A 14,701-nucleotide genomic window follows, 5' to 3' on the forward strand; every position below is an offset into this window, starting at 1 on the left:
CAACAACTAATCTGCTTCTGTTTCTAAATATTGCCTATTTTGTACATTTTATATAAATTGAATCATATAATATGTAGCTTGCTCTGTCTGACTTTACCATAATATTTACCATAATATTTTCAAAGTTCATCTTGTTGTAGCATGAATCCATATTTCCTTTTCATGTAGCTGAATATACCATTGCATAGATATACTACATTTTGCTTATCCATTCATCAATTAATGGACATTTAGGCTGTTTCTACTTTTTCACTATTATGAATAACACTGTTATGAATACCTGTACCCAAGTGTTTGTATGTACAGTTTTCTTCATTTCTCTTGGGTATATACCTAGGGGTAGAATTTCTAGGTCATTTGATAACTCTATGTTTAGCTTTTCAAGGAATTTCCAAACTGTTTTCCAATGATGCACCATTTCACATTCCCACCAGCAGAGCATGATGGTTCCAATTCCTCTATATTATCACCAACACTTGTCATTATCTGTCTTTTTTATTATATCCAGTGAGTGTGAAGTGGTACCATATAGTAAATCTGATTTGCATTTCCCCAATATTGTTGTTGATCATATTGAACATCTTTAATAGCCATTTATATATCACATTTGGAGAAATATCTGTCTATTCAGATCTTTTGTCTATTTGTAATTGGGTTGACTTTTTATTGTTGAGTTGTAAGAAAATTTTTATACTCTGGATAATTAGACCTTTATCAGATGTATGATTTACAAATATTTTCTCCCTTTCTTTGGATTGTCTTTTCACTTTTTTGGGTCCTTGAAATCACAATCAGTTTTAATTTTGATAAACTCCAACTTAGGTATTTTTTCTTTTATTGCTTGTGTTTTTGATGTCATATCTAAGAAACCATTGCCTAATCCAAAGTCATAAAGATTTATACCTATGTTTTCTTCTACTAGTCTTATAGTTTTAGTTCTCAGTAAGTGTTTAATTCAAATAGGGTGTCCATGAGGATCAGATATCATTTTTAAATATTTCATTTCATTTAACTTACAACAGCACAATCTAATAAATTATGAATTAGAGATAGGGCTAACCCTATCTTTAAGAAGAGAGATAAAGAGTTTCCTCCTATGTTCAGTAAGTAGAACATGAAAACAATGATATTCTATTATTTCATTTAAAAATAAAATTTCTCGTTTGAGGGGAGGAAGATGGCAGCATAGGAGGACTCTGGGCTCACCGTGTCCTGCTGACCACTTAGATTCCACCCACACCTGCCTAAATAACCCAGAAAACCACCAGAAGACTAGCAGAATGGATTCTCTGGAGCCAAGTGCAGATGAGAGGCCCACGGAAGAGGGTAGGAAGGGCGGAGAGGTGGTGCGCACTACACGGACTGGCGGGAGGGAGCCAGGGCGGAGGGGCAGCCCGCTGGCCAAGCAGAGACCCCAAGTCTGGCTGGCAAAAGGGGAGGGGTCGGACGGAGAGTGTTCGGACAGCAAGCGGGACTTAACATCTGGAAGGTTATAAGTTAACAGCTCTGCTCGGAGAGCGGGAGGTCTGGAGGACAACAGGAGGGAGAGTTGTTGAGCCCCGGATGACAGAGCTCAGCTTGGCGGGGAACAAAGGCGCTCGCCAGCGCCATCTCCCTTGCCCATCCCCCAGCCAAAATCCCAAAGGGAACCAGTTCCTGCCAGGGAACTTGCTTGCACCTCGCTAACACCCAACGCCGTGCTTCTGCGGATCCACCCCTCCGGCAGGTCTGACTTACTCCCGGTGCCATAGGGCCCCTCCTGAAGCAGATCACCAAAGGAAAAGCGAACTGAGCCTGCCCCTCCCGCCCCTGTGCACCTTCCCCATCCACCCCAGCTAATATGCCAGATCCTCAGCACGACAAGCCTAGCAGTGTGCAAGTAGCCCAGACGGGCCATGCCACCCCACAGTGAATCCCGCCCCTAGGAGAGGGGAAGAGAAGGCACACACCAGTCTGACTGTGGCCCCAGTGGTGGGCTGGGGGCAGACATCAGGTCTGACTGCGGCCCTGCCCACCAAAGCAAGTTATTCAAGAGGGCAGAGGGGAAGTGCCCTGCAGTTCTATCCAAAATGACAAAACAGGAGAATTCCCCTCAAAAGAATCTCCAGGAAATAACAACAGCTAACGAACTGATCAAAAAGGATTTAAACAATATAAAAGAAAGTGAATTTAGAATAATAGTCATAAAATTAATTGCTAGGCTTGAAAACAGTATAGAGGACAGCAGAGCATCTATTGCTACAGAGATCAAGGGACTAAGGAACAGTCAGGAGGAGCTAAAAAATGCTATAAATGAACTGCAAAATAAAATGGAGATGACCACAGCTCGGATTGAGAGGCAGAGGAGAAAATAGGTGAACTAGAAGATAAAATTATGGAAAAAGAGGAAGCTGAGAAAAAGAGAGAGAAAAAAATCCAGGAGTATGAGGGGAAAATTAGAGAACTAAGTGATGCACTAAAGAGAAATAATCTACGCATAATTGGTATCCCAGAGGAGGAAGAGAGAGGGAAAGGTGCTGAAGGTGTAGTTGAAGAAATAATAGCTGAGAACTTCCCTGATCTGGGGAAGGAAAAAGGCATTGAAATCCAAGAGGCACAGAGAACTCCCTTCAGACATAACTTGAATTGATCGTTTGCATGACATATCATAGTGAAACTGGCAAAATACAAGGATAAAGAGAAAATTCTGAAAGCAGCTAGGGATAAACGTGTTCTAACGTATAAAGGGAGACCTATAAGACTCGTGACCAATCTCTCTACTGAAACTTGGCAGGCCAGAAAGGAATGGCAGGAAATCTTCAATGTGGTGAACAGAAAAAATATGCAGCCGAGAATCCTTTATCCAGCAAGTCTGTCATTTAGAATAGAAGGAGAGATAAAGGTCTTCCCAAACAAACAAAAACTGAAGGAATTCGTCACCACTAAACCATCCCTATAGGAGATCCTAAGGGGGATCCTGTGAGACAAAGTACGAGAGACATCGCTACAAGCATGAAACCTACAGACATCACAATGACTCTAAACCCATATCTTTCTATAATAACACTGAATGTAAATGGACTAAATGTGCCAACCAAAAGACATAAGGTAACAGAATGGATAAAAAAACAAGACCCATCTATTTGCTGTCTACAAAAGACTCATTTTAGACCTGAGGACACCTTCAGATTGAAAGTGAGGGAATGGAGAACTATTTATCATGCTACTGGAAGTCAAAAGAAAGCTGGAGTAGCCATACTTATATCAGAAAAACTAGACTTTAAATTAAAGGCTGTAACAAGAGATGAAGAAGGGCATTATATAATAACTACAGGATCTATCCATCAAGAAGAACTAACAATTATAAATGTCTATGCACCAAATACAGGAGCAATTATATATATTACATATATATATATATATATATATATATATATATATATTTATATATATATATATTTATATATATATATAAAACAATTACAAACATAAGCAACCTTATTGATAAGAATGTGGTAATTGCAGGGGACTTTAACACCCCACTTACAGAAATGGATAGATCATCTAAACACACGGTCAATAAAGAAACAAGGGCCCTGAATGATACATTGGATCAGACGGACTTGACAGATATATTTAGAACTCTGCATCCCAAAGCAACAGAATATACTTTCTTCTCGAGTGTACATGGAACATTCTCCAAGATAGATCACATACTGGGTCACAAAACAGCCCTTCATAAGTATACAAGAATTGAGATCATACCATGCATACTTTCAGACCACAATGCTATGAAGCTTGAAATCAACCACAGGAAAAAGTCTGGAAAACCTCCAAAAGCATGGAGGTTAAAGAACACCCTACTAAAGAATGAATGGATCAACCAGGCAATTAGAGAAGATTAAAAAATATATGGGAAACAAATGAAAATGAAAATACAACAATCCAAACGCTTTGGGATGCAGCGAAGGCAGTCCTGAGAGGAAAATACATCGCAATCCAGGCCTATCTCAAGAAACAAGAAAAATCCCAAATAGAAAATCTAACAGCACACCTAAAGGAAATAGAAGCAGAACAGCAAAGACACCCTAAACCCAGCAGAAGAAGAGAAATAATAAAGATCAGAGCAGAAATAAACAATATAGAATCTATAAAAACTGTAGAGCATATCAATGAAACCAAGAGTTGGCTTTTTGAAAAAATAAACAAAATTGATAAACCTCTAGCCAGGCTTCTCAAAAAGAAAAGGGAGATGACCCAAATAGATAAAATCATGAATGAAAATGGAATGATTACAACCAATCCCTCAGAGATACAAGCAATTATCAGGGAATACTATGAAAAATTATATGCCAACAAACTGGACAATCTGGAAGAAATGGACAAATTCCTAAACACCCACACACTTCCAAAACTCAATCAGGAGGAAATAGAAAGCTTGAACAGACCCATCACCAGTGAAGAAATTGAATCAGTTATCAAAAATCTCCCAACGAATAAGACTCCAGGACCAAATGGCTTCCCAGGGGAGTTCTACCAGATATTTAAAGCAGAGATAATACCTATCCTTCTCAAGCTATTCCAAAAAATAGAAAGGGAAGGAAAACTTCCAGACTCATTCTATGAAGCCAGTATTACTTTGATTCCTAAACCAGACAGAGACCCAGTAAAAAAAGAGAACTACAGGTCAATATCCCTGATGAATATGGATGCAAAAATTCTCAATAAGATACTAGCAAATTGAAGTCAACAGCATATAAGAAGAATTATTCACCATGATCAAGTGGGATTCATTCCTGGGATGCAGGGCTGGTTCAACATTTACAAATCAATCAACGTGATACATCACATTAATAAAAGAAAAGATAAGAACCATATGATCCTGTCAATCGATGCAGAAAAGGCATTTGACAAAATCCAGCACCCTTTCTTAATAAAAACCCTTGAGAAAGTCGGGATAGAAGGAACATACTTAAACATCATAAAAGCCATTTGTGAAAAGCCCACAGCTAACATCATCCTCAGTGAGGAAAAACTGAGAGCTTTTTCCCTGAGATCAGGAACACGACAGGGATGTCCACTCTCACCGCTGTTGTTTAACATAGTGCTGGAAGTTCTAGCATCAGCAACCAGACAACAAAAGGAAATCAAAGGCATCAAAATTGGCAAAGATGACGTTAAGCTTTCACTTTTCGCAGATGGCATGATATTATACGTGGAAAATCTGATAGACTCCACCAAAAGTCTGCTAGAACTGATACATGAATTCAGCAAAGTTGCAGGATACAAAATCAATGTACAGAAATCAGTTGCATTCTTATACACTAATAATGAAGCAACAGAAAGACAAATAAAGAAACTGATCCCATTCACAATTGCACCAAGAAGCATAAAATACCTAGGAATAAATCTAACCAAAGATGTAAAAGATCTGTATGCTGAAAACTATAGAAAGCTTATGAAGGAAATTGAAGAAGATATAAAGAAATGGAAAGACATTCCATGCTCATGGATTGGAAGAATAAATATTGTCAAAATGTCAATACTACCCAAAGCTATCTACACATTCAATGCAATCCCAATCAAAATTGCACCAGCATTCTTCTCGAAACTAGAACAAGCAATCCTAAAATTCATATGGAACCACAAAAGGCCCCGAATAGCCAAAGTAATTTTGAAGAAGAAGACCAAAGCAGGGGGCATCACAATCCCCGACTTTAGCCTCTACTACAAAGCTGTCATCATCAAGACAGCATGGTATTGGCACAAAAACAGACACATAGATCAACGGAATAGAATAGAAACCCCAGAACTAGACCCACAAACGTATGGCCAACTCATCTTTGACAAAGCAGGAAAGAACATCCAATGGAAAAAAGACAGTCTCTTTAACAAATGGTGCTGGGAGAACTGGACAGCAACATGCAGAAGGTTGAAACTAGACCACTTTCTCACACCATTCACAAAAATAAACTCAAAATGGATAAAGGACCTGAATGTGAGACAGGAAACCATTAAACCCTAGAGGAGAAAGCAGGAAAAGACCTCTCTGACCTCAGTCATAGCAATTTCTTACTTGACACATCCCCAAAGGCAAGGGAATTAAAAGCAAAAATGAACTACTGGGACCTTATGAAAATAAAAAGCTTCTGCACAGCAAAGGAAACAACCAACAAAACTAAAAGACAACCGACAGAATGGGAGAAGATATTTGCAAATGACATATCAGACAATGGGCTAGTATCCAAAATCTATAAAGAACTCACCAAACTCCACACCTGAAAAACAAATAATCCAGTGAAGAAATGGCCAGAACATGAATAGACACTTCTCTAAAGAAGACATCCAGATGGCCAACAGGCACACGAAAAGATGCTCAACGTCGCTTGTAATCAGGGAAATACAAATCAAAACCACACTGAAATACTACCTCACACCAGTCACAGTGGCTAAAATGAACAAATCAGGAGACTATAGATGCTGGAGAGGATGTGGAGAAATGGGAACCTTCTTGCACTGTTGGTGGGAATGCAAACTGGTGCAGCCACTCTGGAAAACAGTGTGGAGGTGCCTCAAAAAATTAAAAATAGACCTACCCTATGACCCAGCAATAGCACTGCTAGGAATTTACCCAAGGGATACAGGAGTACTGATGCATAGGGGCAATTGTACCCCAATGTTTATAGCAGCACTTTCAATAATAGCCAGATTATGGAAAGAGCCTAAATATCCATCAACTGATGAATGGATAAAGAAATTGTGGTTTATATACACAATGGAGTACTATGTGGCAATGGGAAAGAATGAAATATGGCCCTTTGTAGCAACGTGGATGGAACTGGAGAGTGTGATGCTAAGTGAAATAAGCCATACAGAGAAAGACAGATACCATATGGTTTCACTCTTATGTGGATCCTGAGAAACGTAACAGAAACCCATGGGGGAGGGGAAGGAAAAAAAAAAAAAAAGAGGTTAGAGTGGGCGAGAGCCAAAGCATAAGAGACTGTTAAAAACTGAGAACAAACTGAGGGTTGATGGGGGGTGGGGGGGCAGGGAAAGTGGGTGATGGGTATTGAGGAGGGAACCTTTTGGGATGAGCACTGGGTGTTGTATGGAAACCAATTTGACAATAAATTTCATATATTGAAAAATAAATAAATAAATAAATAAACATTTTAAAAAAATAATAATAAAATATAAATTTCTCATCAGTTCATTCAACCTATGTTCTTCTTCTGCTGAATCTTGAAGGTTAAAACATTTTATGGACAGCAAGGGCATTGAGAAATTATGTAAGCCATGAGGTATGCTTATTTAGCAATGCAGTTTACCTGGCTTTGTAATTGGTCATCGCAGATCACCAAAACTGTTAAGGATTATTTTTTCAAAGGTAAACTTATGACTATTTTACAAATAAAAATTAACACATATATCAAAGATTTAACTCAATGATTTATGAGGGAGCCATAAAGATGTTACAAATGGTTCAAAGAAGAATCTAAAGAACAGACATATATGTAGACCATCAAAAATGTTTAAATAATTTGTTAGTACATATAAAAATGGGCCTCTTGGGGCACCTGGGTGGCTTGGTCAGTTAAGCATCCAACTTTGGTTCAGGTCATGATCTCACAGTTTGCCAGTTCAAACCCCACATCAGCACAGAGCCTGCTTGGGATTCTCTCTCTCCCTCTCTCTCTACCTCTCCCCTGCTAGTATTTGCTCTCTCTCTCCCTCTCTCAAAATAAATAAATATAAACATTAAAAAAAAAGTTTGCTCATGTAAAAAAAACCCTCCATTTTCATTAAAATTTCACAGCAAAACCTTAAAACTAATAGCCAAATTTTAAGAATATCTTGATATCAAAAATAATAAATTTTATGTTATGTCTATGTTACCACAATTTTAGAAAAAGAAAAAAAATACCTGGAGTATTCTGAGCACCAAGATGATTCTTTTCCCTGTAATAAGTCTGGACTGAGATTCTCTATAACAGGCAATTTTTTCCCTGTGTTTGTCAAATCCAGGATGTGTGAGGAACACTGGCATAGAAAGAAGCCAAGGGTGGGCTGGGAAGAGAAGTACATTATAACACATCAATAAATCTCTGTTGAATGAATTAATCAATTACTTCTGGTCATCATTTAGCACTGTCTTCATATTTTAAATGCTTGATTCTTTCATCCAGTATTTATCCCACCTCTCAGGGCAGCTGAGTGGCTCGGTCCATTAAGCGTCTACTCTTGATTTTGGCTCAAGTCATGATCTCACGGTTTGTGAAATCAAGCCCCATGTGAGGCATGCAGCCTGCTTGGGATTCTCTCTCTCTCTCTCTCTCTCTCTCTGCCCCCCCCTCAAAATAAATAAATAAACTTAAAAAAAATTATATCCTACTTCTCCCATCAATTAGAGATCTGTTTGTCATAAGCCTTGAGAGGTAAATGCTCTTGGATTCCACTAGGAAGGAGAAGTATTCAGCTTGTTCCTGTATAGCAGATTAATCTGAGAGACTAACTTACTCCCATCTCCTGGAAAGATTAGAAAAAGTTCCTTGAGCCTCCAGGACTTCTCTTAGAAAGTCTGTGTGCACTTCTCATGGCAGGAACCTTTTCTTCTGATTTGGTAGCAGATACAGTTTAACCTAAAAATATCAAAGAAAGACAAAGAGAAACATTTTCTCTCCCTCAGTGAATTCCAAAAACAAAAAACAAAAAAACAAAAAGCAAAAAACAAAAAAACGAAACACACACACACACATTTGTTTTTTAACAAATTCTTAAAAAAAACAGCAAAAAACTTAAAACACACAACTAAACCCCCAAAAGATTTCCAAATAAAACAATATGTTCAAGGGGTGCCTGGGTGGCTCAGTCGGTTGAGCATTCAACTTCAGCTCAGGTCATGATCTCACAGCTCATGAGTCCAAGCCCCATGTCCAGCTCCGTGCTGACAGCTCAGAGCCTGGAGCCTGCTTTGATTTCTGTGCCTCCCTCTCTCTATGTGTACCCCCCACCCCACCCATGCTCAGTCTCTCTCGGTCTCTCAAAAATAAACAAAACATTAAAAAAAAATTTTTTTAACAATATATTCAAATAGTACAACTCTGACACCAAGTGGTAAAATAAATAAATAAATAAATAAATAAATAAATAAATAAATAGATAGATAGATAAATAAATAAAAGGCATAAGCTCTTTGACTAAAAAAATGCTGAGCTAGTACTTAGGGTATTTGGTAGACCAAATAATTTATATAATCATTGTTACGTTACTGCCTAAGATTCATTGTCAATACCATCTTCCATCTAATCATTTTTATTAAAAAAAAGAACATTAGCATTGCTCCCTAGAGTTGCTATGAGAAGTAAATAAGTTAATAAAAGAAAAAGCAGGAGCACTTGGGTGGCTCAGTCTGTTGGGCATCTGACTTTGACTTAGGTCATGATCTCACAGTTCGTAAGGCCCACATCAAGTTCTTTGCTGACAGCTCAGAGCCTGGAGCCTGCTTTGGATTCTGTGTTCCCCTCTCTCTGCACCTCCTCTGCTTGCACCCTGTCTCTGTCTCTCAAAAAAATAAAAAATAAATGTTAAAAAATTGTTTTAAATAATAAAAAGGGGGCACCTGAGTGACTCAGTCAGTTAGGCATCCAACTTCAGCCCAGGTCGTGATCTCACCACTCCCGAGTTCAAGCCCCAGGTCAAGTTCTGTGCTAATAGCTCAAAGCCTGGAGCCTCAGAGCTGTGTCTCAGAGCTGCAGATTCTGTGTCTCCCTCTCTCTCCCTCTGCCCCTCCCTGACTCACGCTCTCTCTCTCTCTCTCTCAAAAACAAATATTTTAACAATTTTTTTAAAAATTAAAAGCATAGAAATGCTAAATAAATGTTAACTCTTGTTATTGCCTAATTTTATGTCTGCTAGATGACAAGGCCATTAAGCAAGCTGTCCTTGTGCACAAGGTACAGAAGTGAAAAAGGAAAACGAAACAAACAAAAAAACTCAAAATGTTAACAGGTCTACAATAAATATGGTTAGTAGATATGGGGAAGGCACACAAAACAGAGACATCAATTCCTATTAAATGTTTTCTGTAAGAAATGCTCCTTCCCCAGATATAGACCTTTGACAACTGTATTAGTAGTCTATGACTCCAGTCACTCTGGGTGACACTCCGGGTCAATAATACATGACCCAGAGTTGGACACCTGTCTCAGGCAGGGCCCATCAACTCTTTTCTTCTAGAAATTTGCATTGGAAATTTTGATATATTCCTTAATCTGAGATGTCTACTTGAGCCAAGGATGTAAACTGTTGTGTGGCAAGGTGGCCATGCATACAGAGAAACAGGAAAAGCCTGCCTACAGAGGAAAAACAAAAACAAAAAAACAAGCAGAAAGAGGCAGAGATGAAAGAATCCATGTGTCTCCAGAGAAACAGAATTTTCTCTTGAGGAACAGGCTCCCCGGAGTCCTAATGGTTTTCCAACTCTTGGTTCAAGATATGAAAATGGTCAGAATTGTACCCTGCCCTTGACTTTTAAGTGCTATCTTTATAATAAATTTGCCCTCCTTGCTAAATCTTTCCCCAGCAAGTTTGATACTTTCCACTAAAATAATCTTAGGTTAGACACTGGGTAAAATCAAACATTAAATTCCCATCCAATATGTTATTGAATAATTCAAATTTTATTTGTTCAAATATTTGGGTGCTGCCGTTATATAATATAATTATACACTATAGGTCAGATTTTGTTTTTCACTAATGGAGTGGCTGTATTTTTGTAGGATTTAAAGTCTATCAATCTCGGTTCTTCGATTGTGAGGAAAATATTTATGTAAACGTACAGAGAAAAAAGTTTGTTTGAATTTAAAATTTTACAAACATTGTAATTATTTCCCAATATATACATGTATCAAATCATCACATTGTACACCTTAAACTAACACAACATTATATGTCAATTTTATCTTAATAAGCTGGAAAAAAATTTTCATGATAAAAAAACTAAAAATGATCAAACATAAATAAAATTTTGCAAATATTTAACTTGAACATTGGTTGATTAAATTAACATATAGGCAAAATATATGTTTCTGTCTCATAAGCACAAACATAGTAGGGTGAAATTGACAGGAAAAGAATTCATCTGGTGTAGAGTATAGGCCAAGTAAGGAATGTAATAACATTCCTGGTAACCAGCTCTCTACACTTTATGCATATGCATACCATGGTCATTAAATTTAAGAAGAAATATAAGCCAAATTTTGTAAGTAATCTTTAATATTTAGAATACACAGAAAGTTTTAAGAAATCATCTAATACCACCACCAACATTCTGCTCAAATATAATTTTTACACAGATCATAATAAATGTACAAGTTTTTACCTTTGCTCTTTTCCTAACAATTTGTGAACATTTTCCTCGTTAGTAAGCAAGCTCCAAAAATATCATTTTTGAGGACTGAAAGATGGAAAGTGGTAGGAAACAGAGAGAAGTTGACTATATAATCTGAGCCTTGTTCAACTGCCCCAAGCACCCCATTTTTAAGATGGTCTTATGCTGTCTAAAACCTTTTAGAGTCACAAGAATCTAGGCCAAGCATGATGTCTTTACGCGCGCGCGAACACACACACACACACGCACGCACGCATACACACACACGCACGCACGCACACATACACACACACACACGTTCTCATATGCCATGCATAAATAGGGAAAACATTTAAGGTCACAGTTCTGTTAACAGTTTGCTGGCTAAACAGGAGAAGAATGAAGGGAAACATATCAAACCTTTGTTCTGTTCTAAGCTTAGTTTACTTTTGAGTTCCTCAAATATAGGGCCATGTTTTTAATTATGTTTGCATCCCCCAAAAAACATCTATCCTAAAGTATGTGTGAATGGTAAAATAAATGCGTAGTCTCAATTCAGAATAAAAGGTATCTTCAAGATATCTACCCAGGTCCCTCAAACCCTTCACATCTAGGTATGATCAGCCCAAACCACTGTTCCACATTCTTTGTAAGCCCCTAACCTTCCTCAATCTTCTATATATCTCTTAGGGGGAGTTTTGTTCATTTTCACCTCTACTTTGATGTTTGTTTCTGCACTGTTCCTGTCTTGCACCAAGAAGACTCGGGCATGAAACTCAGCCTTTTATCCAATTCAGAACTCAAACCACCACTTCCTACACCCAAACAGAGAAAAAGAGAGAGAAAACTTGCTTAGCAAACTTTTCCTGATTCCATTAGAGTTACTGAGGATTGAGAGATACATGTCTCAATAAGGATTTTCATAGTACAGTAGTCCCCCCTTATCCACAGAGGATACATTCCAAGACTCCCAGTGGATGCCTGAAACTACAGATAGTACTGAATTCTATATAAACTATGTTTTTTCCTATTCATACATACCTATAGTGAATTTTAACTTATAAATTATGCACAGTAAGAGATTAACAACTAATAATAAAATAGAACAATTATAATAATATACTATAATAAAAATCATGTGAATGTGGCCTCTCTCTCTCTCAAAATATTTTTTAAAGTTTTATTTATTTAAGTAATCTCTACACCTAACCTGGGGCTCAAACACATGACGCCACAGTCAATAGTCACATGCTCCTCCAACTGAGTCAGCCAAGCACCCCTCAAAATATCTTATTGTACTGAATTCATTGAGCTTCTTGCAATGATGTGAGATGATAAAATGCCTACATGATGAGACAAAGTGAGGTGAGTGTATTGTGATGCAATGTGATGTAGTCTCAGACTACTACTGACCTGGCTGTTCGTCAGAAGCAGGATCACCTACTTCCAGACCAGAGCTGACCACAGAAAGCAAAACTGCAGATAAGAGGAAACTACTGTGCTAATACAAATTTAAATAGCATGGTCAGCATTAGTATTCATAAAAGTCCTTTTAAGGTTATACTGGAAACTTTTCACCAGTTGTTTTATTCTTCTCATGCCCAGCCTCAAGCCATCCCCTTTCATATCTAATGTCCCAGTGATGTGAAGAAGAAAGGCAACAGAAATATAGAAAAAAATTAAATGTCCTTATAACGTACAGCCCATTGACACTTAAGAACTTGACAGGCATAGTGACCTCCCTCATGGAGCTTAGCTGCCCTCAAGGTTAATACTTTGCCAAAGGCAAAATGCAACCCTAGCTTGACTTTAGCCCACCCTCCAGGATCCTGTAAAAATCCCTTTGGAAAGTTCCTTTATCTCTATCCCCTTAAGATATATGTTAGCAATCATCCTCTAAACATGTGGCCCAATGATATACATCTGAAGGGTCTCATGACTAAGGTTTTACTAGACAATAGTAAATGACCTTTTCCTAACAACAGCTAGCCCCTCAAGGTCCTGGAAACCTTGCTTCCAAATTCCTTAGAGACTTATGCTATCCCTAATCCCTTCTGAACTTGAAAGTATATAATCAGTCACTCCTCAAAACCCCAGGGCAGCTCTTCTTGCCCACAGGTCCTGTACCCATGCTTTAATAAAACCACCCTTTCTGCACCAAACACATCTCAAGAATTTCTTGACCATTTGCTCCCAAACCTCAACATTTCACATCAACAAGAGCTCCAAGTTGTCTCCCTCTATTATGGACCATGAGTCAACAAATCCACAAAGGGATAAGCAGAATAGTAACACCTTTATTGTAACTGGATCTAAACTTCTGATTTAAAGAGCAAATAATAAAGTAGGTAATTCCCTCTTCTCTTCCCAGAAATCACTTTAAAAACCATGAAGAGGGGCGCCTGGGTGGCTCAGTCGGTTAAGCGTCCGACTTCGGCTCAGGTCATGATCTCACGGTCCGTGAGTTTGGCCCCGTAACGGGCTCTGCTGACAGCTCAGAGCCTGGAGCCTGCTTCAGATTCTGTGTCTCCCTCTCTCTCTCTGACCCTCCCCCATTCATGCTGTCTCTCTCTGTCTCAAAAATAAATAAATGTTAAAAAAAAATTTTTTTTTTAAACCATGAAGATAACAGGAAAAGAAATGCATAACTCATCTTTGATGAGACACTGATATTCATACCACAATATAGTTGGAGAGGCTAAAAAGAGAAGATAAAATAAAGTCAAAAAGAAACAGAAAGAAGTTATCCATTGCTACAAATCTCAGAAATAACCAGCAATGTACATTTCTCATAGGTAGAGGACACTGTTTTAGAGTTCTCCACAGAAACAGAATCATTTGGATAGTATATAGTACATATATAATAAATATATTAATTATGACACATATATACTAAGAGATTTATTATAAGGAATTAACTCCTACAATTATGAAGACTGGCAAGTCTTTTTTTTCAGACTAATTAATTTTTTAATTTAAATACAAGTTAGTTAGTATATAGTGCAACAATGATTTCAGGAGTAGATTCCTTAATGCCACTTGCCCATTTAGCCCCTTATCCCCCGCCCACAACCCCTCTAGCAACCCTCTGTTCTCTATATTTAAGAGTCTTTTATGTTTTGCCCCCCTCCCCGTTTTTACATTATTTTTGCTTCCCTTCCCTTATGTTCATCTGTTTTGTATATTAAAGTCCTTATATGAGTGAAGTCATATGATATTTGTCTTTCTCTAATTTTACTTAGCATGACACCCTCTAGTTCCATCCACATAGTTGTAAATGGCAAGATTTCATTCTTTTTGATTGCCGAGGAATACTCCATTGTATATATATACCACATCTTCTTTATCCAT

At 37.9% G+C, this 14,701-nt stretch overlaps 1 protein-coding gene across 9 annotated transcripts in view; it reads right to left on the reverse strand.

The window, feature by feature from the left end:
• FILIP1 (filamin A interacting protein 1) overlaps positions 1-14,701 on the reverse strand; it is a 301,024-nt gene that overhangs the window by 232,053 nt on the left and 54,270 nt on the right. For 7 of the 9 annotated variants that reach the window (XM_042939194.1, XM_042939193.1, XM_042939188.1 and 4 more), the window contains 2 exons: positions 8,500-8,621; positions 7,907-8,049 (listed from right to left, as the gene is read on the reverse strand). In XM_042939194.1, the coding sequence (XP_042795128.1) occupies positions 7,907-8,029 (123 nt within the window). In that variant the 5' untranslated portion in view covers positions 8,030-8,049; positions 8,500-8,621. Of the gene's footprint in view, positions 1-7,906; positions 8,050-8,499; positions 8,622-11,362; positions 11,411-12,560; positions 12,591-14,701 lie in introns of those variants that run through there. The other 2 variants (XM_042939191.1, XM_042939192.1) reach the window with 2 other exon arrangements.

Source organism: Panthera leo, chromosome B2, assembly GCF_018350215.1.
Source record: "Panthera leo isolate Ple1 chromosome B2, P.leo_Ple1_pat1.1, whole genome shotgun sequence".
Lineage (NCBI taxonomy): Eukaryota > Metazoa > Chordata > Mammalia > Carnivora > Felidae > Panthera > Panthera leo.